Here is a 23335-nt window from a genome sequence, read left to right on the forward strand (position 1 = left end):
GAGTGTCAAAATAATGGCTTTCTGGATGTATATATCTGGTTTCTTAATCAAATCCCATGTAAATAAAGCTTTCACTTTAGACAAAATAAAATTCTAGCCTTTACCCATAAAAAACTTATTGGAGTGATTTCACTGCATTGCTTTCCTTGGCATTACAGCACTAGAGTTGGTTTAAATAGCTTGGATTAATCAAGGCAGCTTGATACCTCCCAGCTAAATGAGAAGACTCTGATGGGTTGATTTTCTAGGACCAGAGTAGGGAGTTGCAGCCTGGATTGTGTCCCTACTTCAGGGATGGGGTAGTGGCTGGACTGTCCAAGGCAGCCATGGGCTGGAAGGCAAACCTTCCTCCAGAGTGCCAAGCTGATGGAACTGTTGATTTTTATTGCGATTTTTAAGTAAATAAAAGCCTTGTTCTGCTCCTGAACTGCCTATGGCTCTGTTGTACAGGCCAGTAATGGCACTGCTGCCAAGAGCCTTGCTGTGCATCCAGACCCTATATGGCCCTGCATCATAAACAGTGATTTTCCACCATTTTATTGCTCATGATTGAAATGTTGGCCCAGATCTGCCTGCAGAAGAGACTGTAGAGTCCTGTACCCATTTGCAGTACTTCCATTGCCATTAGAAAAGGAATTGCTGGTGCTGTGCGCACTGGCGATGAGGTTCGACATGTTATTTTAGGTGCTTAGAAAGAGCTATTCCTTATTTCTGATGTGGCTGGAGCCTTCTGGTATGAGAGTCTAGCAAGTTTGTGGAATATGATAAATGAGATTTTTGTATTTCCATCTCTCCTGACAACGGAAAGAAATTTCTATATGGAAACACATTTTTTTAATTATAGGTCTGACAGCTACCTCCATTTCCATCTCTCCCATGCATAACATGCTCTGGGGAGATTAACCACGTTGCCAGGCGCTGGCTCATAGCTCTCCTTATATCTGAAATAACAATCTGGGCTTCTAGCGTTAGGGAGGGTGGCCAGATACTTGTAGTCTTCCCTTTAGTAAAAATTAGCAGAAGCTTCCAGGAGGTAGACAGCAATATACTCGGCACATCCCTCAACTTTTTTAACTATATAGCACATTTCATTAGAAATTCACAGGAACTCTTCAGTTAATAACATGTCAGTCTGCAAAAGTGGTCCTAGCTTTTCTCCCCTCATTCAAATGAGATTCTGGTCTTATGCTCAAAAGCAGAGATAGAAAAGAATGAAAAATCCACACTTAATGAGAGGTCATAGATTCCTGTTCCACTCAGGTGGAGGAGCCAAGCCAAATGGCACTCTGGTGGGTCATTGTGCCAGTAAAGTGTGTGCAGGAGGCAAAGTACTGCTGACAGAGGGGCAAATCCCTGTGGAGCAGGGATCATCAGCCTCACTGCTGGAAACACCGCAACAGTGTTGTTGAGCTCCAGTTTTCCCCTCCAGCATCCTCTGGCTCTTGCAGCTGCCACCACCTTGAATTTGGAAAAGCAGCCTTGGGCACCCCATCAGCAACAGGGAGCTTGTGAAGTTGGCACATAGGGATATCAATTTGCCAGTGACTCAGCATCTTGATTTATCCCATTCATGCGATGCTCCTGCGGAAAAAGATTATTAATCAGGCCTGTGCTTCCAATGCAGCTCCATGATTTAGGGTCCCCCATGACTAAAGGTTTAGCAGGAGTGGAATTATTACATGCCTTGGTGGCTTCTGGAAAGAGCTGTCAGGGTGGGGTATCATACCAAAGTGGCAGCAAGGGGTCTATCACCTTCCAGGACCCTGAGAAGGACAAGTCCACCAGGGTTTCAGCACAGGCCAGGGAATGCTGTGAAATACCCAACACTGTGCTCAGAGGAGTGTCCCTCTGTCCAGCGCCCAACAGCAGCACAAACCACTGACCTCCTCCCCGGCTACCAGTGCATCATCCTGGCTCTAATTTGGGGCTCACTGTTGATGCTGGCTCTGGCACAACGGTGGTTTCTATGGCAACGCCAGAGGCAGATGCAGGGATGCTTCCAGCTGAGGTACCACCAGCCTAGGTATCCCAAGCTGTTCCTCCCAAATCCCAGGCAAACAGTCATGCAGCACATCAGGACAGACCCTGCAGTCACTGTGCCAGGTGGGCACCAGAGGCAATGGAGCAGCAACACAAAAGTGTCTTCTGAATGCTCTTTTACGAATCATTTCCAACTTTTCCCATGCTGTGATGCCCCCAGGACATGGCACAGCCTGCCTCAGTGGTGTATCGGATGCTGCCGCCCTCTGATGGGATTCAGTCTCCGGTCTCTACAGCCTTGCAGCCCACCTGAGGCTAAGCTGACTGTCTTCTCTGAAAGGTCAGGCATCTGTACTTGATATTTACCTGGACTTGTGAGATCTTTCTAATGTACCAATGAAGGATCAATTGCTTCACCTGCTTTCTGCATTGGGTATGGGACTCTGTGTGGAGCCAAGACCAGCAAGGCTCAGCTGAGCCCATAGCACTGGGTAATTCAAGTGCCACCCCACTCGATCTCACAAAGCACCCCTAAACACCACCCACAGACACCACCAGTATGGAGTTTACATTCCCTTCCTGGTTGCCAGCAAGCAGGATTGCAGTGCTCCTGCCTACAGGACCTGGATACATCTGGACTCAGCTTTCCCCCACACCAGCCATGGTCCATCCTTTGAAATGGGGCTGTGTTGCTGGATAGGGTCCATTAGCCCTGACGTTAGGCATCTCTCATTTCTTCTCAGCATCCTGGGAGCCCTCAACATTCCTGGCCTCTCTCACACCCTGGCTTCCTTCAAAAAAGTCCCACTCTTGCTGCTGCCTTCAGCCCCCACAGCCTCTTCACCCACCGGAGGCCAAGCAGGAACAAGGCTGTGCCAAGACAGGACAGCTACTGGGTAACTCCACCTCTTCAAACAGAGACTGGATCTCTACATCACGTTGCTCTGCTCACCCTGGAGGTGGGGAGAACAAGAGTTAGCCCTGCTCCACAGTATGGGGTCACTGAACTCTGCCTTGGGAAGGGTTTTCCTGACAGGCTGCAGCATGTGTCTGCCTGGAGTAGGATAACCAGAGATGACATGACTCCACTGGGATAAAATTCCACGTTTCCTTTATTTGAGGTGCTATGTCACCTCCCAGGCACTGAGCTACAGGGCACCTCTGTGCTACATGAGACATCGACTGGGTCTACGACGACACAGCACTCACTGCTACACACACGGCACGGATACGCCGTGGCACAGATGGGGCCAGACAGGGCAGTGAGGCCAGCGGCAGTCCTGCCACCGCTGCTCCCTCCACACTGCTGGTGATGGCCATCCCACCAGGTAGGAGTTTGCCCTGGACTTCATTGCCACAGCGCTGCAGGAGCTGGGAGTTCCCAAAACCGCAGATGCTCTGGTGCCTAGCATCACGGGACAGAGGTTTCTTGGAGCCAGGTCACCCTGGGTGAACACATGGGTGTTCACACACCCTGTCCCTGTCTTCAGGCACTTGGTGCTTGGCCAGGGCTGGTCCCCGGGGTCCCACTCAGGGCACATCACGCAGGCACAGAGCCTCAACAGCGCCACTGGGACCCTGGGCCACACCGCCAATGACGAAGAGCAGGCTGGGCGCTGGGCAGCTGGAGCAGGAGCAGCGGCCAGTGGGCATGGGGGGCAGTGGCTCCCACTTTTTCTGTGAGAGGTTGAACCCTTCCACTGAGTCCAGTGGGCAGGACTGGTTCCCTGTGGAAGACAGAACAACATCAGCCCCTATGCAACTCCCTGCCCCCCACCCCAGGCTCTGCCTTCCCACCCCCGCCCCGTCCACATCCCTTTGATTCCTCAACAGGAGCCCTGAGCTGCACAGGCTTTGAGATCCCAGAGGCAATCAGTGGGGGCACAAGAGGATTAGCAGAGTCCCCATAGGGATGGCTATGGCTTGATTAATGCCACACCTACTGGCTCTGCCCCCTCAATCACTCCTCACCCTCCCCTCCTCCCTGTGCCAGCCCTCTGCAGGGATAAGGGAGGGCAGCTCCAGCTGCGGCAGGACTCAGGAGCAATGCCACACTGCAGGGAAGCAGCCAGCACCATTCCCTATTCCCACAGTGATCTTGGGGGCCTGGCAGCCCTCACTGCAGGGCTGGGGGTGCTGTGGCTGGCACCAGGCTCCCCAGGTAGCCCTTCCTGCTTGTATACCCTCTGCTGAGTGACAGCACTAACCTTTCCCCAGCTCTCTCGGGAGAGGGAGCAGCACTGCAACCCTGCAGAGCAGAGCTGAGCCACCATGGGCTGTGTGAGCCCCAGCATGCTGCACATGAGCTGGGAAAAGCCTGACTGGGGGGTGAAAGGGGCAGGGAGCACAGTGGGTCAGCCAGTGGGACAGGGCAGCAGGGGTCTCCCCAGCACGGAGAGAAGCTGCTGCAGACAGTGTTGTAGTAACCCCCAGCTTTGCACAGCCAACCTCCCTACTGCCATGCAGATTACTGATGTGCCACAAAGAACAGGGATGGGAACATGGCTACACGCCTACCCCCAGCATTACCAAGGCCACCCACAGCCACCACTCTTCCTCCCAGGCATCCAGCCACGAAGTCGGCTCTCTTCTCTTTCATACGGATGTTGCGGCTTGGCTTTCTCCACACACCTGGGTATGACAGGGAGTGAGCATCGTCTGCTGAGGTTTGGCCTCTACACACCAAGGCCAGCACACCCCCAGGTTAATCACTCCCTGAGACCAGGAAGCACAGGGCAGGATTCACCATGGATGCAAGGGGCTGACATCCAGAGCCCAGATAATCATGTCCCTCAGGCATAGACACCCCTCACCAACCCACAGCGTCATCCTGGACCCATAGAAAATGCTCCCACCTCACCCAGAGACATGGAGCTCACCCTGCGCAGGATCAAACATCTCCACGGTGTTGACAAAATGGGGACGGGAATAGAAGTTGTGGGGCCCTGGCTGCTGCAGCCCACCCAGGCTGAAGACAACCCCATCAGCCATGGCACAGGCGGCGAAGGCGCGGCGGCTGGGCACGCTGGGGTAGCGTGTCCAGCTCCTTGTCTCCAGGTCAAAGGCCTCGAAAGCGGTGACAGGCAGCTTGCCTTGCCGGCCTCCTATGCACAGAGGAGACGTAGCTGCCAGTGCCCCAAGCTGGCACTATTGGTGTGCTCAGCAAGCAGGATGGGACCTGCTGGCTGCAGTGCTGGGGCAGCATGGGGCCACTCTGGGGTGCAGCAGGTCATTCTCTGGCTTGGGAACAGAGGAAGGGGAGGGTAGAGGCACAGAGGATGCTTGGTTTGCCCCAGGAGCACCTACCCAGGATGAAGATCTTGTTTCCCTGTAGGAAGGCAGAGGCCCCATAACATGGGGTGGGCATGGAGGGCAGGGGCTGCCAGTGGTCCTTTGCGGGCTCATAGACACGGACCAGTGCCTGGGGAGAGGTGTCCGCACCCATTCCCCCAAGTGCGTAGACAGCCCCATCTGGAAAAGAGGCAGCAGTGAGGCAGGGGGATCTGTGGGCAGCACCAAAGGCCTGAGAGTCCCCCCATGCCCTCCGGGGCAGGCAGTACGAGTACTGCCAAGCCCCACAGCCAGACACTGCTCCAGGGTAGCTGGGAGACAGTGACTACAGCCGGGCCTGAGCCTGGCAACACCCTGACTGCACTGGGACCCTCTCACCCCCCTCTCCATCCCATCCATCAGGCACAGAGAAGAGCACAGGGCCATCCTCTAATTATTCTCAGCAGTATCATCTCCCTGGAGACACCATGGCAACACAGCCATACTGCCAAATCCTGCTCTTGCTTCGAGTGCGGCCGGCACCCCTGTCCGCTCCCAGCACTGTCCTAACATCTCCTCTACCCTGCCCACCACAATGCAGCCCGGTCCACGCCACAGCATCCCTGTTCAGGGAGCAGACACGGGCATCACACACAGGGACCAACCCTGGCTGCTGGAATGCTGAATTGTGCCAAGACTCCAAGGATGCTCTGCAAACTTTGGGCAAGAGTCACAGCATTTGCCTATCCCTCACCTCTCTGTACAGCTGAGATGCCCATGGAGGGCTGAGCCAATGCCGCCTTCTTCTCCCACTTGCCCTCATCCACGTGGTAGACCTCAACGGAGGCGAGGGGGCTCTGTGCCGCATCCACACCGCCCACCACCAAGATCTGCTTGCCCACGGCGAGGGCGGCAGCGCCAGCCCGCGGCGTGGGTAGTGGAGGGAGCGTGGTCCAGCGCTGGGCTGGGAGGTCGAGCACCTCAGCAGTTCCCAGGGCTCGCCCGCCGCCCCCGCAGCCGCCCAGCACGAAGAGCTGCCCGTCGCGGTGCGCGGCGCTGCAGTACACGCGCCGCGTGGGCATGGCGGGGAAGGTGGCCCACGCGAAGGCGCCCGCGCCCGCCGCCATGGGCCAGGTCAGCCTCCCCGGGGGTCCCCGGGCTCTGGCCCTGCCGTGCCGCCCATCCGGCCAGGCTCGCCACTGGTCCGGCCCACGGCCTCCTGCGGGGAGAGCATCCGAGTCAGAGCCCAGGCACCCATCGCTCCCTCAGCCCCAGCTAGCCAGCTCCCCTAGGCGGTGCGACAGCTCCGGCTTCGCGGGGATCCGCACTGCACCCCGGCGCTGCCTGCCCACCCCCTCCGGGCTCCCGATTGCTCCCCACGGCTCCCTGGCCGCCCCCTCCGGGCTCCCACTCCCTGGGGTTCTCTGCCCGCACGTACCAGTGCTCTTGCTTCCCGAGGTTCCCGCAGCCCGGGCTTCCCACTACGCGGTGCTGCTGGTAGACAGCCCGCACTCACTGGGACTCTTGCGCGCCCGGGGCTCTCTACCCGCATCTCCCGGGTCCACGCCCCGCAGAGGCTTTCCGTTCACAATCCAGACCCCGCCAGGTTCCTGCTCTCGGCGCACCGTCCTCACCGCCGGTGCTGCCCGCACTCCCGCCCGCAGCCCGCAACCCCCGGGGCTCCGGCGCACTGCCCCGCAGCCGTAACCCACCGGGCTCCCGCCCACAGCTCGCAGGCACTGCCGACCCCCGGGCTCCCGCTGCAACGCCCGCGCCCCCGGCGCCCCCCGGACTCCCGCCCGCAACCCCGGACGGCCGCTCCGCCGTGCCCAGAGTGCCCGCTCCGCTCCGCACCGCTCCGCACCGCCCCGCCGCCGGGAGCGGGACAGAGGCAGGGACCGGGACCGGGACTGGGACCAGAACCGCGCTCACCTCTCCGCCCGCTCCGCCGCTCTCTCCGCCGCTCCGCGCCTCTGCCCGCCTCAGGCCCGCCCGCTGCCGGTGGGGGCGGCGCCGCGTCCGCCCCGGCCCCCCTGCCGGGCCCCGCTCCCCTCCGCCCGGCCCTCCCGGTGCCACCGGCCCGCCGTGCCCCTGCCGCGTTCACCTCGCCGGGAAGGAACTATCGCAGGGAGAGGGGCTGGAGAGACCCTGGCTCTGCTCTGCCTTGCTGCACGATGCCAGAGCCACACGATGCCGGGCTCAAGGAGTCGGGAACCCACCATTCCACCCTGGAGAGGACTCCATCCTGTCACCACTGCAGGGACAGAACGTGAGCTCAGCCCTACTCTGAGCACGACCTTGCTGGGGTCTCACAGCAGTGTCAGGGAAGGTGCACATGGGTCTCAAACCCTCCACCAACACTTTTGTCCCCACTTGGCTGAGCCAGGCAAATGAACACGCTGGGAAAGGCGCTTCCCACCCACCAGCACAGGCAGAGCCAAGGGCAGGAAGGAAACTCACACAGAAATGAGCTAAAAAGATTTGCTTTAAAAACAGACAGAAGTGACAAGGCATCTGCCAAAAACACCACACCACACCACAAATGCCACCTGGGGATGCTGCTGATAACACCGCACTCATCCTGGCACCGGCTCTGCACCAGCCATCACTGCAGGAGCGGGAAGGGAGGTGTGAACACTGCGAGGCTGCCTGCATCACAGTATGGTGGAAGGGGCCTGCCTGGCGAATGCTGGGGGACAGTGAGCCCCAGCCCTCACACAGAAGTGCGCACCATGGACAACACTGCCAAAGAATTGAATACCATTTCCTCCAAGAATCCCTTCACACAAGTTCCCAGGACGCTTGTGTTTGCTCATGGAAGCTCCTGATAGGACTGAACACCCACACTGCACATTGGAGAGGTAACAGCTTGAAGCAGGAGACTGCCTGGGACTTCGCCTGCATTCAGCAGGAAGCAAGTGGTGTCCCAGTCTGGAGCCACTCAGCCCCATGAGGTGGTATCACTGTCCATCCCACTGCTGGCTTGGGGTGTCCTTCTCCATGCAAGCCAGGTAGCGGTCGTAGTTCTCCTCGCACCTCCTTACACAGCGCAGGAAATAGTCCTCATCAGCTATGGCCTCCAGCAGATTGGTTTGCACCAGGCAAATGTTGTACAGCTCCGAAGTGGGCACACTCCTGGGACTGCTGCTGCCCTGCTCCGAGAACACCTGCAGGGAGAGCAGAGCCTGGCAGCAATACATACGCCCTGCTGTGCACTCTGCCATCCCCTCAGCCAGGCACCTCCATGCTGGCTGGCTGGCTGTGTGTCAGGGGCAGAGGGCAGGGTGATCCTATCTCCACTGCAACAGCAGAAGGTGAAGTTTCTTGAGATTTCCCCCTCTCCCAGAAAGTGCCTCTGACTCTGAACCAGCAAGTCACACATGTGCCTGGTGCTCCCATAAGGAAACAGGGCACACCATGAAGCTGGAAGAAAATGGCTCTGAGGAGCAGCTGACTCCAGGCAAATCTCTGCCAAGAGAGCTGCCTCCTTTAGCTACCACAGGATGGAACAGGGACTTCACCTTCCGATCTTCACCATGGTCTGCTTAAAGCCACCTGGCAATCTGTTTCACTCCTAGTGCTGCTTTGTCACCATCACTGACATGGGGACAGCCCTGCAGAGCTGCTGAGGGGATGCAAGAGGAGGAGAGAATGGCATTCCACCTACTGATCCTGGCTGCAGGACAGCAAGGTCCCAGCAGTGATGATAAGCCCTGCTGGGAAGATGCTTGGCTGACTTCCCACACGGTCTGCTGATACCTTAACTGGATCCTACCTGTGTGATCCAGCATGGGAACAGCCTCAGGGCTGGCTGCATAGCTGCCATGAGATTAGCAGAGCAGCCTGACTGACCAGCTGCGCAGGCTACAAGTGCCAAAGGAGGAACTCCTTGATCAGACAAATAGCCTGAGGCTGAAACACAGCAAGTGGAGCAGTGTGAGCCACACTCCAGCTGCTGCAGATCTGCATGCAGCAGCCATTGCAGAGGCTCCCCTCAACCAGGCATGGCACAGACCAAAACCTAGTCCTAACGGGTCTGTCCAGCAAATAACAATTCCTGTCACCAGCTACAAATGTGTACGCTGAGAGAGCTTGTTTAGAAGGGAATATCCAATGAGCATCCCACCCCTTGCCATTCCTGGGCTGCCTGGCAAACACTGCAGACAATTCACTGGCTGCAGTGTTTTCCCCCCTGCACTGCCTCCACATGGATGGAAACAGGTGGTGGTTGAGGATCACCTGTGGACCTGCAGCTCTTGTTTGAACATTGACAGCTGTCCAACGGCCAGGCACAGTTGTCTGCATAAACATTTTGTTTCCCAAGTGTGCTCCCCACAAACACTGCCCTTTCATTCAGATGGGTGATGGGGCTGGCAGCCCTGATATCATTGCTGCTGCCTCCAGGTGCAGGGCTGACTCAGTGGGGAGCAGAGGCAGCCAGCACCTGCTGTGCATTGCTGACTTCACCCTCTCTGTGCATGGTGGCACAGGATGCAGTGACACCAGGGCTATGCCTTGATCCCCCTTTGCAGCCTCATGCAAAGGGGACAAAACATGTCTGACCTTGCCAGAGACACCCCTAGTGCAGGCTGCTGGTGCCAGAGGGGCCTTCAGCCACCTACCTGGGGGTGAACAATGGTGTCTCCATCGTCCAGCCGGATGTTGTCATCAATGAAGATGTGGTGAATGTCAGGATCATGGGGGTCTATCCACAGGGGCTTCCCACCCTGGGAAGAGAACTGATTTCTGGCCCACCTGAAACAGTAAGTGGGAGAAGGAACAGTCAGGAGAGGGAGAGGGTGACACAGTCCAGGTAATGGCAGACTACAGGCCCAGGGAACTGTACTACTCTGAGCCAGGGAAGCAGGATGGAGAATGTCCTGTCCTGATGCCCACAGCTTCCTAGGAATGAGGCATTTTGCATCAAGGTGACAAATCAGGGGGTCTTTGGAGAAAAGTAGAAGGGATACCAGGGGATGGGGACCTCAGGAAAGGTGTGAGAGTCCCATTAGGCTGCCCACAAGCAAAATGGGGAATGCCTAAGTGATAGGGACCCCAACAACATAAAGGCTTCAAAACTAGGAGCTATCCCAGAAACTAAGAGAATCACAGGAAAGAAGATAATGTCCAATCCACTTCTTCGATGCCTTCTTTCTCACCAGTCAAAGTGGTCTTGGAAGCCTCCAATTCCCTCAAAGGAGCTGAAGTAGTTGTAAAGCTTTCTTCTGTCTTCCCGGGTGGCCAGACGCTCTGCTCCCCGTGTTAACACCACCTCTCGCTTGCTGCAGCGTATCTGGCCAGGGGTAAGATCCACAGGGAGCTGCAGGAACACAGAAAATGGGGAAGGAAAAGTTTCCAAAGCAGACAGGTTGTTTCATGCACTGGCAGAGACACCAAGCAGCAGGGAGGTGTGAGAGTGTGGGAGGATGGTGCTGGGAAGATGACAAGAGGAGGCATGGAATGCATCCAACCAAAAATCATCCCCTCCCCAGGGATGGAAAGGAATGACCTCCTAGCTGCACATTGCCCCCATTTCAATCTCTGCTACCTGAAAACACTCCAAGAAATAACTAAAGCATCTTCTAAAGCTCATTCCCAGTGCTCCTGCCCAGTGTGCTGCCAGTGGGGGGAGAGCACAGCTGCGATCAGCTCTGGGCCAGGGAGCCGTGCTCTGCTGCAGCCGCCCATCCTCGGGAGAAGGCATGCTCTGTCCTACACAGGATACCCCAAGAGGAGACCATTCCACATAGGATCTGCACACACATGCTCTTCCACAGCCAACAGCTTTATCCAGAGAACCCGATGCTTTTAAAAGCAGTCTGGCCACGCAGTTGGAGAGCAGTCTGACATGGGGGGGCTCCGTGGGACCATGCGGCTGCCCTTCCCCATCACGAGCGACCCTCAGGGCGCCACTCACCGCCACATCCCGCAGGGCAGGGAACTGGGGGTGCTGCCCGTCCAGAGCGCTGCTGACGGCCTGCAGGGCGCGGGGCAGGTCGGTGCCGAAGGTCCTGAAGACAACGGCGAAGGCCCTGCCATCCCGGTGCAGCGCGTCCAGGAGGCGAAAGAAGGAGGGCAGGATCAGGTGGTAGCGTTTGCCGGGCTCCCCCGGCACCGACAAGGCGTCCTGCGGCCGGCCCGGCCACTCCAGCAGCCGCAGGTGGCGGGCGTGGAGATCGCGGAAGCGGCGGCCCGGGCCGGCCTCGGTGAAGGCGGGGTCCCGGCCGTGGCGGCTGTAGTAGCTGAGGGCGCCGGGGCACGGGGAACGCAGGGACGGGCGGTCGCTCACCCACTCCCACTCGCCTAGAAGAGAAGAACGTGCTCAGCCCCCGCCACCGCCACACCGAGTACCCCGAACCCCCGGCCCCGGCGCTCACCGGAGGCCCCGGGGCGGCCCCAGGTGACGGTGCTGAGAAAGGTGTTGAGCGCCGCCCGCGGGGCCTGCCCCGTCACCGTGTCCGCCACCACCACCGTGTTGTTGAGGTCCACGTGCAGAACCAGGCGCCGCCGTCGCCCGGCCCCGCCGCTCATCGCCCCGACACCGACCCCGTTACCTGGTGACGGCGCCGCTTCCGCCCGCGCCGCTTCCGCCGGCGGCGCCCCCTGCCGGCCCGGGGCGGCCCGCGCCGCCGTTGCCATGGACACCGCGGGGGCGGGGAAGGGCGGGGCGCGGGGGCGTGACCGAATGCCCTCCGCGACTGTGGGCGTGACCGCGGCCCGCGGGAAGGGACGGGAAGCGGAAGCGGGCGGCGCTTCCGGCGCCCCGCGGGCGGCCATGTTGGAGCGGCGGGCGCGGCGCAGCGGCGGGCGCGGGTCTGGCGGCAGCCGGTAGGTTGGGGCCGGCGGGCCCGGGCCTCACGCCGGCTCCCGGGCGAGGGCGCTGCCGAGACGCCCCCCGGGGCGGCCTTGCGGCGCTGGAGGCGGAGCCATGGCGCTGAGGGCCCCGCCCCGGCCCCCGCCCCTCCGGTCCCGGGAGCCGGAGCGGGCCGAGAGCGGGCGCCGCACCCCCTGTGTGCACCAATCACCTCCCGTAGCCCTGCAGGGAGGGCCCGGCCCAGGCGGCCGGCCCACCCCGGCGTCCCTCCGGCCGGCGGGCCGAGCCTTGGGGAGGGTGCCGCGGGAGCGAGGGACGGGCGCTCGGGAAGGGGCATCGCCGGCGCCGAGGGGCGGCCCAAAAGCAGAGGCTGAGTCAGGACCTGGCGGCCCCGCCGAGCCCTCCTTGGGACTGCGCACCGGCCTCCAGCTCTACAGGCTGCCCCAGCCCCGCGTCTCGGCCCTGCCGGCAGCCGCTTTCCCCCTGCGGGGCACCCGGAGAGCCCTTTCCGTGCTCGGACAGCCGGGCCTCTAAAGCCGTGCTACCATCGCGCTTCTGGTGCTGTGCTTGCACCGTGCCGGGAGTGCTGTGTTCCCGTAGCCCCCCGGCCACCAGAAGTGTGTCACATGAGGGAACCTGGTGTCGGGAGGACAGGCTGTCTGGGGCTGCGTCTGCTCGTGGCTGGGTTTCCTCCAGTACAGCTGACACTGCACCAAACAGGACCAAGCGGATGGATGTTGCAAAGTCCTGTTCCCTTTAAATATCACAGCCAGAACACCCCTTCAGATGTCCCAGCTGCTCCTGGGCTTGCTGCATTCTGAAGATGATCCGTTTTGCAGCCTGTTGAGCCTATGTTGTTACTTGTGCTTCTTCGTTGGTCTCTGCCTCTATACCAGATCAAAATTAACATTACACCCTCTCTGGTTTTCCTGTGCCTGGCACTGCTTGATCACTTTGGAGGTGGTGACTCTCACTGCTGGCTGGTGATGCTGGCTGGGACTCTGTGGGATCACTTCCCTGCTGCCTCCCCTCCTTTGTGGGAGATCCCCCGCCTGCCTCTGAACAACTGCATTATCCTCCTCCAAATCCCTCTTTGGCCATGACGTCTGCAGAGCACTTGACTGAGATTAGTCTGTCATGTGGAGGTTCTTACTCCCCCCCTGACCTGTGCTTTCCCTTCTGTGGCTGCTCTTGGCTTGTGTCTCTTCCCTGCTTGTGCAGCTGGCGGCAGCACGGGCTCTGCTCCTGCTCTGTGGTGAGACCAGAGTTCTGGGGGAACATGGGACATGACTAGTTCCTTGTTCTGTCTGCTCAGACGCTAACTTCTCTGTCACGGTTTTCTTGCCTGTGCACTGCCTTCTCCAAAGCTGTCTCTGGCACCTCTTGCATTTCCCTGATCAGGGTTTTTAACTGAATCTTCATGATTATTTTGAGAGGTATCAATAAAGCTAAAGATTTTATGCCTTGTTGGTCTAGCATTCAGCTGTGGAGCTGTGAGGCCACCAGGATCAGAGTTCTCCCGGGTGCATCCTAAAGTGCTGCCTGGACTGCCCTTCAAGTTCTGCCTGGATTGCCCTTTAGTGCTTATTTTTTATTGAAAGCAATAATTGATGCTTTTATGCCGGGCAGGCAGCTGCGCGGTGCCCTGAGTGTGATCCCAGTGTTGTCCCTCAGGCCTTTGTACACTTGGCCCTGGTGATGTGTGTTTCCTTCATACCGCCCTGCTTGAATTTCCTGCTTCCGCCTCACTTGGCAGCAAGTGTCCTTGGATCAACACCAGTTTGCTGTGACAGCAAGTTGCGGACCGTTGTTCAAACAAGGGAACAGCAAGGAGCAGTGCTGCCCTGCCACAGCATTCAGCATCAATGAAGCACAACTGGAACAGCCTCTAGCCCTGCTGCCAGGTCCCCAGGAGGAAGCTGCAGCTTTGGCAGAGACTCAGTCAATTTTTGAGCAGCATCAGTTAAGAAGCTGAGAAATTGAAGGTGGTGCTGCGATGCAGTTGAAGTGCTTAGGCATTTCTTCGTGTTGAGGTGGCTCGATGGTGGTGCTCATGGTGTCTGTGCAGGGAAAGGGTTCAATAAGGGTTCAGTTTTTCCCGGGGAAAATGAGATCTCTTTATCCAAAGCTGGGGTGGGTCAGACTCAAACTGGAAACAAGCTACAGATTTTGCTGAGTTAATCGTTGGAGTCCTTCATCTTGGGGTGGATTGGACGGGACTTCCTGAAATTTTTGTTAAGGTTGGAGGATATTTTTGTGAGAGATGTTTTAGTTTTATTTCAGAGATAAATGAGTGACAGGATTTTCTTGATGATGCTTCTATCCTAGGTTGAGCCCAGAATTTGACCCAGTGTTTGTGACAAGCCACACCTGGGCTTAATGGTTTCAGATCCCGTATTAGAAACTTGGGTAATTTCAGTTGCTGTAAGCTAACTGTCTTCTTTCTCCTTTTGAGGTGTCAAGGGTTGTTTTTCCAGTAATTTGGACCTTTTTGAAGCACCTGCTTGCCTAATGCCATGAATATTGCAGTGAACAATGAGGAAGAAAAAGCTGTCCATTCCTGGTCAAGAATTTCCTCTGCAGGACAGAAAGTGCTGGAGGAAGCCCTCCGAGTCTTCAACCCGATGTCCAAGGACCTTTCAGACACAGAGACCCAGCTAGTGGCCTTCATCCAAGGCCTGAAGGAGGAGGGCTACCAGCCCACGATTCTGAGGAGTAAGGATGTGTACGGGTACAGCTCGTGCACGGCAGTCACACCGAGTCAGACAGGAGAAAACACACAGCGCAACTGTGCCAGCACCACTGAGCCCACTCAGAGTCCAGCCAGGAACTCAGTGGCAAAAGTGGCCCCTTTGCCCACCAGCATTCCAGTGAGCTCTTTGAAAGAGCTCTCCAGTCAGCCAGTCTCCAAAGGGGATTCCACAAATCTCCTCTTGAGCTCCTTGAAGCAGACGGGATCTGGCACATCCAAGGCAGCGGCTGTGGGCTTCCCTACGAGCATGTATCCTGACGTGTATCCAGCTGTGAGACTGTCGGTGGTTCTGGAAGCCCTGGTGCCACTGAAAACCGCAACGTCCTGTTTGGAGTCCAAGTACACACAAGGGTGTCTTGGGATCTCTCCCTCAGACCTTAAACTCCTCAAGACTTCAAGTCCACCGAGGCAGTTTTCTTCAGGCAAGAGCACTAAAATAACTGAAGGCAAGGGGTACAAGCGTTTGGTTAAGAAAGCACCAGATTCTGCCACCTGCGCTTTAAACCTTCTGAAGGGACCAAAGGGTGGAGTGCTGCAGGAGAGCAACGCCTGCAAAGCCTCCGGCGTTCTCAACGGGAGACTCACAGGCAGCTCGTCCCAGGACTGCACCACAGCACCACAGCCCAAGACCTTGAAAATCAAAGATAAGGAAGCTCTGGTGGGAAAAACAGAGTGGAAGGACAGCAGCACTTACCAGGACAACACTGAGCAGAAGAAGAGGAGAGCTACAGAGGCAAAAGAAGCACCACAGAGGAAAAAAGCAAATACCATTCCCGTCCGAAAGAAAACTCGACAGGCTCAGAGCACTTTGAACCTGCTGAAATTCCGGACCATCAAGGTGGGCAACTCTTCCTCTGATGATGAAGTGAGGAGGAGAGCACAGAAGATTCTTAGGGTCAACCTGTCCCCTGTGATCCAAATTCAGCCTTTGTCCCATTCTCATAGTGTCCCCTGAGTTTCTTCACTTTGTCACTTTCTTTTGTAAGTAAGTAAATACAAGCCTGGCAGCAGAGCACAGAGAGGTTTAGGAGTGACTCTGTGTCTCTGGTGCCGATATGCCCACTAACCTGCAGACAGAGCAGCCCATTCTCGTGCTGTTCCTGCCTGTCTGCCACTGCTGTGCAGAACTGGCTGCAGAAATCCAAACCCCTGTTTGGGAGTGTGGCATGGTGATTCCAGCCAGCATCGAGCTGAGCAGGCCAGAGAGCTCACTTCCCACCATGCTTCCTGAACATGGAAGGCTGTGCTCTTGTGCAGGAGAGGACACAGGACTTTCTCATGACATTGATGCACTGTGACATTGCTCTTTTTCAAGCTGTACATTTACTGGTTTTATTTTGATCAAATTTTATAACTTTATTATCTATATATCTATATATCCATATACATGCATATGGCCCAGGAACTGTGGGACTTCCTCCATCCCTTTGGGATTGGGTTTGATAGCTTTTGTTCCTCTTTCCCGTCAGCTAGTCTTTTGTTGAAAGGTGCCAGGATTCCTTTGTGGTTCAGTGTTGTGACAGTCTGTCCTGGGCTCCCTTGAGCAGCTCAGAGGCAGCAGCGTTATGGCCACTTGTTTGTCTCCAGAATGCCAAACAATTTGGAGAATTACCAGCTGGTAGTTTTAATCCTGTTTTTGGTATTACCTCTGCATAGCAGTGGGGGAGTGTCACAGGTCTGCAAGTCTGTCTGACATCTTTAGGTGCCTCCTCCCTTTGTGGGTAGCAGAAGTTTTGATCTCATGGTAGAGATTTGCCTCTGAAGAGGATTCCTCCTCAGTACCCAGCATTACTCTGCTCTCCATACCCCAGGGGCAGCTATGGATCAGGAACTGTGACGGTTAGAGCCAAAGGGCTGGAATTATTAGCAGGAATTGTGTAGTGTCCTGACTACCATGTAACTGCTCTGCTGTTGCTGGGTGTTCCAGGAGCAGATTCCAGGTGCCGGTAGAGAAGACTGTTGGTTTTGGCTGGAGTAAAACCACGACGGAGACACAGGCTGTGTTTGAATGTATTAGCTACATCCTGCCAGTCCCAGAGCTCAGTGGGATACTTGAGCCTGAGTTAAAGCAGAAAAGCAAAAAATTTGGAAGGACATAAACCAGCACTTAAACATAGAGTCATTTTCTGTGGTTTGTGGGGATGAAGCAGTAGGAGGGGAGATGGGCACCATAGTGTGGTGGGTGGCTGCCTTGCTGTGCTGCCAGGGATGTTGCGAGAAGGTGTGTGGCAGGTGTGAGAGCTCTGTGGAAGGAGTGCAGGCTCTGCTGTCCCCAGGAGGCACTGCAGAACCACTGCAGATGGCTGCTGTCACCTCCCTGCACTGGGGGCATGCTGTCGGACAGGAACATGGCTCTGCGCTTTCTGCGCTCCACAGGGAGGGATGTACTAATCCCAGGAGAAACACCTCGTTGGAGCAGGTAGTGCTGCTGCTGTCACCTGGAAGGAACAACCTGGTGTCCTGGGGAAAGGAAGAGGCATTGGGCTGGACATGGCCCTGGCTCTGTATACTGCTGTATACTCAGATCTCTGTGGCAGTAGTGTAATCCACTCATTCTCTCACCAGCTCAAAATACCAGTTGTCTGACCTAGTAATCTCTGTGGACATTGGCTGAAGGGATGAGCTCCCCAGGGAAGTCCAACCTGAGTTGCTGTCAGAGCTCATAACTTGCAGTGTTTGAGTCTGACCTGTGAATGCCACTGCTTGGCTGCGGAGGAGGAGGAGGAAATATTTTCTTCTGCTTCTGTGTTTTAAAATGCCCTGGCAGAGAGTTCCCTGTCCTGACCTGATGCTGGATGAACAGGGGCTCTCCATCACTGTCAACTGGCCAAAAATTGCTTTGTTCCTTTTGTTCCCACTCCTTCAGACCTTTCTCATTCCCACGCTCTCAAATGCCAGGTCTTGGAAGTCCTGCAGTGGTGTTTCTCTTTTGGGCTGTTTCCTGAGGAGGGCTCTGAACTCCTGCCTGCAGTATTGCTGTCGGGCTGCTCAGAAGCTTCCCCTGTTCCCAGACCCTTATAAGGGCACTGAGAGCTGTCTTTGGAGCCTCCTTATGCAGCACAGACGTCCCAGCTGAGCACTTGGCCTCTGCTGGAAAAAACAACGTGCATCAACAACGCTGAATCCAGGTCGAGGTCGCTTTTCCTCCAGCCTGAGCGGGAAGCTGAGCACCTGAGGCCAACTTACCAGGCCACATCCCTCCTCATCGCTGTGTGTCTTCCCCCAGCTGCACTGCTGCCTGCCTCCCCACTCTTTTCCATCACCTCTTGTCTTTCACAGCTTGTGTCTCTGCCAGTCAAGGACTTGACTCGTACTGTTGCTTAACACATCCAGCACAGCATCCAGCCTTAGTGCTGCCGTGCCTTTCCCAGCACTGAGCTGCAGTCTCTGCGTGTTTGGTGATAGTTTGCCCTGTGTCCTTCCCAGGCTACCAGCAAAAGGTTTTCTGCTCCACAGGGAGAGACAGGCTTTGGAAACCCTGCTGTGTCACTGAGATTCCTGCCAGGGAAGTGAGCACTCCATAGGTGTGTGCTCAGGGATTTGCTCATCACCAGTCCCGTCTCTGTCAGCTCTCCTGTGCATCTGTAACAGACCACAGGGCCCTGAGCGACAGGGCTGTGCTGGACCTCCATTCTCTGCCCTCCTGTTGTCTCTTCTTCCTCTTGCAGGTGCTTCAGAAACTCGACTGAAAGGGTTGCAGGTTGTTATAGAGGGGCTTTACAGCCTCTGTGCCAATGCCAGCAACTGCTGCCCATCAGCCGGTACTGGCAGAGGTGTTGCCTCAGTCTGGCACAGGTTGGCTCCACTGTTCTTCAACTCATGCCCAGGTGTGGATATTCCTGGTGTCCTGGGCATGTAACACTGATGTGCACGAGGCTGCAGAGGGGCTCTGTGTGGATGCTGCTCTCTGCTGTTTAGGGAAGATGAAGGGTTTGATCAAACCAGAGCCACCTAAAACCTGATCTAACCAGAGGTCTTCTCCACAGGTCCCTTCCATCCTGTGGTGTTTCGTGGCAGCTGAGTAACACTTCCAGGGATCTGTGCAACAGTAACTGGCAGGGCCCATAGAAATGCATTGCCCCGGGTGCTGTGGTCTCTGCTGAGCATGTGGTATGCACCTTGTTCAGACCTGTTTCTGTATTAGTCACTTTGAATTCATCCAAGTGCCTAACCTGGCCTATGTTGTTCTGGGCACTGTGACAGCCAAGAGCTTTGGAGGCTCTCTTAGGAATGCTTTTAACGCATGGATTTGTGCCACTGTCACTTCTAGAAATGATTCGGCTAGCGGTCAAAGGGCTGTTCTTCCAACTGATTTTTTGGAAATCATTTCTCCTTTTATTCAGCTGCCAAGAAGCAGTTTATGCTTCCCCTCCACCAGACAAGGTCCTTGAGCTTCCTGCATGCTTCAGATGTCTGTCAGCAAGGTCCATGGGGAGAGCAGCTTGTCCAGCAGGCAGCTGAAGGGGAAGCTGACATCAGATACCGGTTGAAATCATAATGTTAATTGGTAGAAATGTTCAATGTTCTGAAGCTCTTGTCCACTGTGATCAGATTTCACCATCTGCCACTGCTTATGGTTGTAGAAGTTTCTCCTCAGCCTCTTCCCTGCAAGCCATGTACCATGTTGCTGCTTCTAAACTATTTGCATCCCGCCCAGAGCCAGCTGCTATAGCAATCCTTGTACAGAATTTCTTAAGCACTTTTTTTGCAAAATAAGAAGGGATTTATTTGTTATTCCTGCTAGGCAGCCCACAAGTGGTATTTCAGTATGTGGAGGAGATGTGCTCCCTGGAGTGCTCACCTCACTGGACAGCTCTCAGACTAGTTCATGCTAACAGGGCTGGGGTTAGTGGGCTGAGATCCTCCCCCCCTTGCCTGGTGCTTCTTTGCATGGAGTTCAGCCAGCTGCCAGCTAAGAACATGGCAGATGGGTGATGGCTGTGCATGTGGCTCCATGGTCCTGCTCCCCAGATGCCTGTGTGCCTTTTGTGGCCTGTCCTCCAGGCCCCCCTGGTACAACAGGAGTGTTTCTCCACCCCAGCTCCAGCTGTGGCAAGAGGGGCTGGGAGGCTCTAGGTTCTGGAATTGAGCACAGAGTTTGTGCCCTTTTAATTGTGACTTGTGCTTTGTTCATGGCCAGAACTTGCCAACATGTGGGGGGTTCAGCCACCCCAGCAGTTCTTCCCCTTTGCATCCAAGTTCCCTGCCCTATCTAGGAGCTGGGCCTTTGGCCATGGCTCAGGGGATTCCTGCATATGGAGAGCAGGTTTGTCTCTCAGCTCCAGCTGGGCAGTGTGACTCGAGCCTGGCAGCTTCCCAGGCAGGAAGGCAGGTTTCCGTGGGAGGATCCTTTTTTTTGGCCGTGTTTGACAGGGTCAGTGCAGAGCTGTGGAGCACTGGCTGCTCAGCCAGGCTGGTTGGTTTATGTGGAAGTGACAGTTTCTTTTTCAGTCTTCAAAATGGCACTGGCCTCTTTGCCCCTGTGCTCAGATGGGGATGGCCTTCCAGGAGCTGAGGTGGTCCACAGAGAGGACAGCAGTTTGGGGATACCTGGCACCTTCCTGACAATGCTGCAGCCCTCAGCTTTGCCAGCTGGGTGGGCTGGCACAACCTGTGGAGGGCACAGCAGGCCAGGGTGCTCCTGAGCCCTCACATTCAGGTCTCTGCTAGAGAGCACCATGCTAGGGTTTCCCTCTCCTTGCAGCCTCTTCTGCCTGAAGCTGGGTGCTGTTAGGAAGGTGCCAGGTGCCTCAGAGGAATCTTATTCCAGAAGACATGAGAGGCCAGCCTTTGTCACCGGGTCATCCCTGAGTGTGGCATGAAGCTTGTCTGTAAGTGTGACACTGCTGGAACTTGCAGGTTGGCCAGCAGCTGCCCCCAAAGCCATGGTGCTGAGGCCAGATTCCTCCCTTTGCTTAAGAACACCAAGGAAGTCTGGTGAAAAGGTGAGAAGCTGGGAGTAGGGAAAGCTAAAGATGCCAGCAGCACCTGGACAGCCAGCAGCCTGTAGCTTCTGTGTCTACTGCAGGAGATGTGCAAACAGAGGAGCCAAGGCTGTGGCGTTCTGCAGTACTGTCTTCCTTCCATCCCTGCCTGGCCACAGAGCTTCCTCTGCCCTGCCTAGCAGCAGTACACAGACACTGGTGCTTCAGGTGAGCGGGAGTCCTTTTGGAGCAGGCGCCCCCCCGACCCTTCATTTCCATCCTTCATTGGACTCACAATCTGCTGCTCATGTGGCCACTGAAATACCTTCCCCAGGGAGTCCCTTAAAGGCCTTAATATCGTCTGGGACTCTCTCCTAATTGTCTTAATTAGCCCTTTTTGTTCCTGTGTTCCTGTGGCTACAGGCAGCCCCTGTGCATGTCTGGTGATTCGCACAGACACAGTCAGGCACATGGTGCTGTTTTAAAAGAGAAGGTGCTGCAAAGCTACCCCCAGAAATACCTCCCTTCCTGCCCCTGCTCCACCACACTGGCAGTCTGGGTTGGGAGTATCGGTGTTTGTTTGTGGCAGGGAAGGCACCATACGATGCCCTCCCTTCTCCTGGGTCCCGGTGCAGCACTCCTGAGGAGTAGCATTTCCTGAGCAGAGGCACGGCAGCTGCTCTGAGTGGCACAGAGGCTCTGGGTGGGCACTGCCTGGCCCCTTGCTCTGCTCTCTGCCAGCCAGAATCTCCATGAGAGCCGTCTCCACGCCACAGCATGACCGACCTGCTCCGGCTGAGACCGGCACCACGGGCTCCGCTGTGGCATTCCCTGGTATTTGGGCATCCCGAGCCACAGCTGGGGAGCAGCAACTGCAACGTGCAGGAGGGCGAGTGACAAACTTTGTATGATGATTTTGCAAGCGACCATCTTGTTCTTGAGTGAACTTTTTACCGTTTCATTTGTTTGTGTAGAATGTTTCTGAAGTTCTAATAATATTTAATGTTAATATGAAGCTGGGCTGTTCCACACTCAGTGTTGTATATTTTGGAATGGCATTGCTTAGTGAAAAGACAGCATTAGTATTATTCCACTCTTTGGAAGGGAATGGGACAAAAAACACTGTCTTTTTTCTTAAATGAAGTGAACTTTTTGTTATGAAGTCCTAGCAGGTGTCCAGCTCTTCAGTAAAATGGTGCTCAGAACCACCCAATGTGTCCAGCTTTTCTTTGGGCTATGACAGACTGCTCCTCCCTGGGCTCCTGCTCCCTGACCTGTGTCAGCTCCATGGAATGGTGTCTCCTGTGTGCCCAGCTGCTGCATGGGGCACGCTCAGTTGCAGACTACACCCCCAGCTCTTCTCTCCAGTTCTCCCAGGGAAGTTTGGCATTACTCAGACTCCATTAAGGATAGCCTGGTTTGGGGAGGGAAGTACCCTGGATGTGTGTTACTGGTGCTGAACTGGGATAAATCCGTATTCCTGGTTAGCTCCTAGAAACATGCAGGGTGGCACTGTGCTGGCAAGGTGCTAAGCCTGCCCACCCTCCAGCTTCTCTCTGAATCTGCCCACTGCAGCCAGGACCCTCTGGCCGGCTAATTCAACAGAAGCACCATTGTTCCAGGGTTTGCGATCTGGATCCAGTTTGTGCCGCAGGGCTGTCAGTGCATTGACCCAGCACTAATGGTGGTGGGACCGTGGCCCCGGGCAGACAGCAGCTCCGGTGCTGTGCTGGAGCTCATTCCTCGAGAAGGGAAGTGGTTAAGTAATTCTCTGATCACTAAGGATGTTCGGGAAAGTGTTGGCTGCCTGCTGTGCACACGGAAGTCAGTCCAAGCAGGGCTGGCCAGGCATGAGAGGCTGCCCCTGGAGCTCAGGGGCTCGGCCGAGGATGGGTGAGGGGGGGCCCTGCACTGCTGCAGGAGTGCCCTGATCGCTGCTGGAAGGTGCTGGGGAAGCGAGGCTGTGGGTGCCTGAGGAAGGGGGGCCTGCTGTGCAGCGTTGAAATGCTGGTGGAGGGCAGAGCTGCTGGCAGATCTCTGGCTGTGGAACTGCCCCAGGACAGGCCATCTCCCCAAGCAGATCTGGGCCACCCCCACGCATTCAGCTCTGGGGCAGACGAGGGGATTGCGGCTTGGCATGGGAAGTCAGAGCAGCCTTCAGAGTACCTGGACATGGGCGCTCTCGTCCCTCACATCCCACTGAGGATCCTTCCCTTCCGCCTTTACTTTGCTTTTCAAGGCCAGAGATCCTGTTACAGTTGCCTTTCTCAGGCCTCTTTGGATCTCCTCAGAGCAGGTAAGGTTTGCATGGCAAGATCCCTTGACACAGACACACTGACCAGTGCTAATGGCTCTTTGTCAGCTCATCACCTGCCAGCTCTCCCGGCTCAGAAGGTGGTGGTGGTGTTTGACCACCAGCCTGCACGGCTGGAGCCTCGCCGGGCACAGTCTAGCCCCTCCTCCAGGCTTCCAAGTGCCAGCCCACAGCATCTCTTGTGCTGATGAGGTGCCTGACTGTCTCAGGGTGTTCCTGGGGGAGTGGGTTTTGGCATCCCTATGGCTGAGAGCTGCTTCTTTGTCTGCCCATGACCTTGC

The 23335-nt window shown here is 56.2% G+C and overlaps 3 protein-coding genes across 4 annotated transcripts; 1 reads left to right on the forward strand and 2 right to left on the reverse strand.

Annotated features, from left to right (window-relative positions):
- Positions 1-3086: 3086 nt before the first annotated feature.
- On the reverse strand, positions 3087-7232 carry KLHDC8B (kelch domain containing 8B). Of its 2 annotated transcripts, XM_066195511.1 has the most exons (6): positions 7183-7232; positions 6005-6469; positions 5287-5451; positions 4860-5084; positions 4498-4611; positions 3087-3707 (listed from the first exon to the last, which is right to left on the reverse strand). In XM_066195511.1, the coding sequence occupies exons 2-6, from the start codon at positions 6375-6377 to the stop codon at positions 3511-3513; spliced, it is 1074 nt and encodes a 357-aa protein (XP_066051608.1). In that variant the 5' UTR covers positions 6378-6469; positions 7183-7232; the 3' UTR covers positions 3087-3510. The 2 variants fall into 2 exon arrangements, with proteins under 2 accessions (XP_066051608.1, XP_066051607.1); XM_066195510.1 differs by lacking the exon at positions 7183-7232 and having other exon boundaries at positions 4510-4611.
- A 322-nt stretch (positions 7233-7554) lies between these two features.
- Positions 7555-11817, reverse strand: LOC136296261 (uncharacterized). Its single transcript, XM_066195205.1, has 5 exons — positions 11628-11817; positions 11168-11553; positions 10410-10570; positions 9873-10005; positions 7555-8417 (listed from the first exon to the last, which is right to left on the reverse strand). The coding sequence occupies exons 1-5, from the start codon at positions 11779-11781 to the stop codon at positions 8211-8213; spliced, it is 1041 nt and encodes a 346-aa protein (XP_066051302.1). The 5' UTR covers positions 11782-11817; the 3' UTR covers positions 7555-8210.
- Positions 11818-12007: 190 nt separating this feature from the next.
- On the forward strand, positions 12008-21948 carry CCDC71 (coiled-coil domain containing 71). The gene is made up of 2 exons (XM_066195206.1): positions 12008-12078; positions 14520-21948. Exon 2 carries the CDS (start codon positions 14581-14583, stop codon positions 15769-15771), a length of 1191 nt encoding a protein of 396 aa, XP_066051303.1. The 5' UTR covers positions 12008-12078; positions 14520-14580; the 3' UTR covers positions 15772-21948.
- The last annotated feature ends 1387 nt before the right edge of the window (positions 21949-23335 follow it).

The sequence above is a fragment of the Chamaea fasciata genome, unplaced genomic scaffold, assembly GCF_029207755.1.
Source record: "Chamaea fasciata isolate MVZ Bird 193981 ecotype frontalis unplaced genomic scaffold, bChaFas1.0.hap1 SCAF_13, whole genome shotgun sequence".
Lineage (NCBI taxonomy): Eukaryota > Metazoa > Chordata > Aves > Passeriformes > Sylviidae > Chamaea > Chamaea fasciata.

Bases quoted from the DNA above. Each gene is read 5' to 3' on its own strand.
- KLHDC8B (XM_066195511.1), bottom strand. From the start codon at position 6,377: ATGGCGGCGGGCGCGGGCGCCTTCGCGTGGGCCACCTTCCCCGCCATG. The intron at 4,612-4,859 runs GTGAGCTCCATG...TGTCATACCCAG, and splicing joins GATGTTTGATCCTGCGCAGG to GTGTGTGGAGAAAGCCAAGC. The intron at 3,708-4,497 runs GTAGGCGTGTAG...TGTCTTCCACAG, and splicing joins TGGCCTTGGTAATGCTGGGG to GGAACCAGTCCTGCCCACTG.
- LOC136296261 (XM_066195205.1), bottom strand. From the start codon at position 11,781: ATGAGCGGCGGGGCCGGGCGACGGCGGCGCCTGGTTCTGCACGTGGAC. The intron at 11,554-11,627 runs GTGAGCGCCGGG...CTTCTCTTCTAG, and splicing joins GGGCCGCCCCGGGGCCTCCG to GCGAGTGGGAGTGGGTGAGC. The intron at 10,571-11,167 runs GTGAGTGGCGCC...GTGTTCCTGCAG, and splicing joins CTGCCCTGCGGGATGTGGCG to CTCCCTGTGGATCTTACCCC.
- CCDC71 (XM_066195206.1), top strand. From the start codon at position 14,581: ATGAATATTGCAGTGAACAATGAGGAAGAAAAAGCTGTCCATTCCTGG.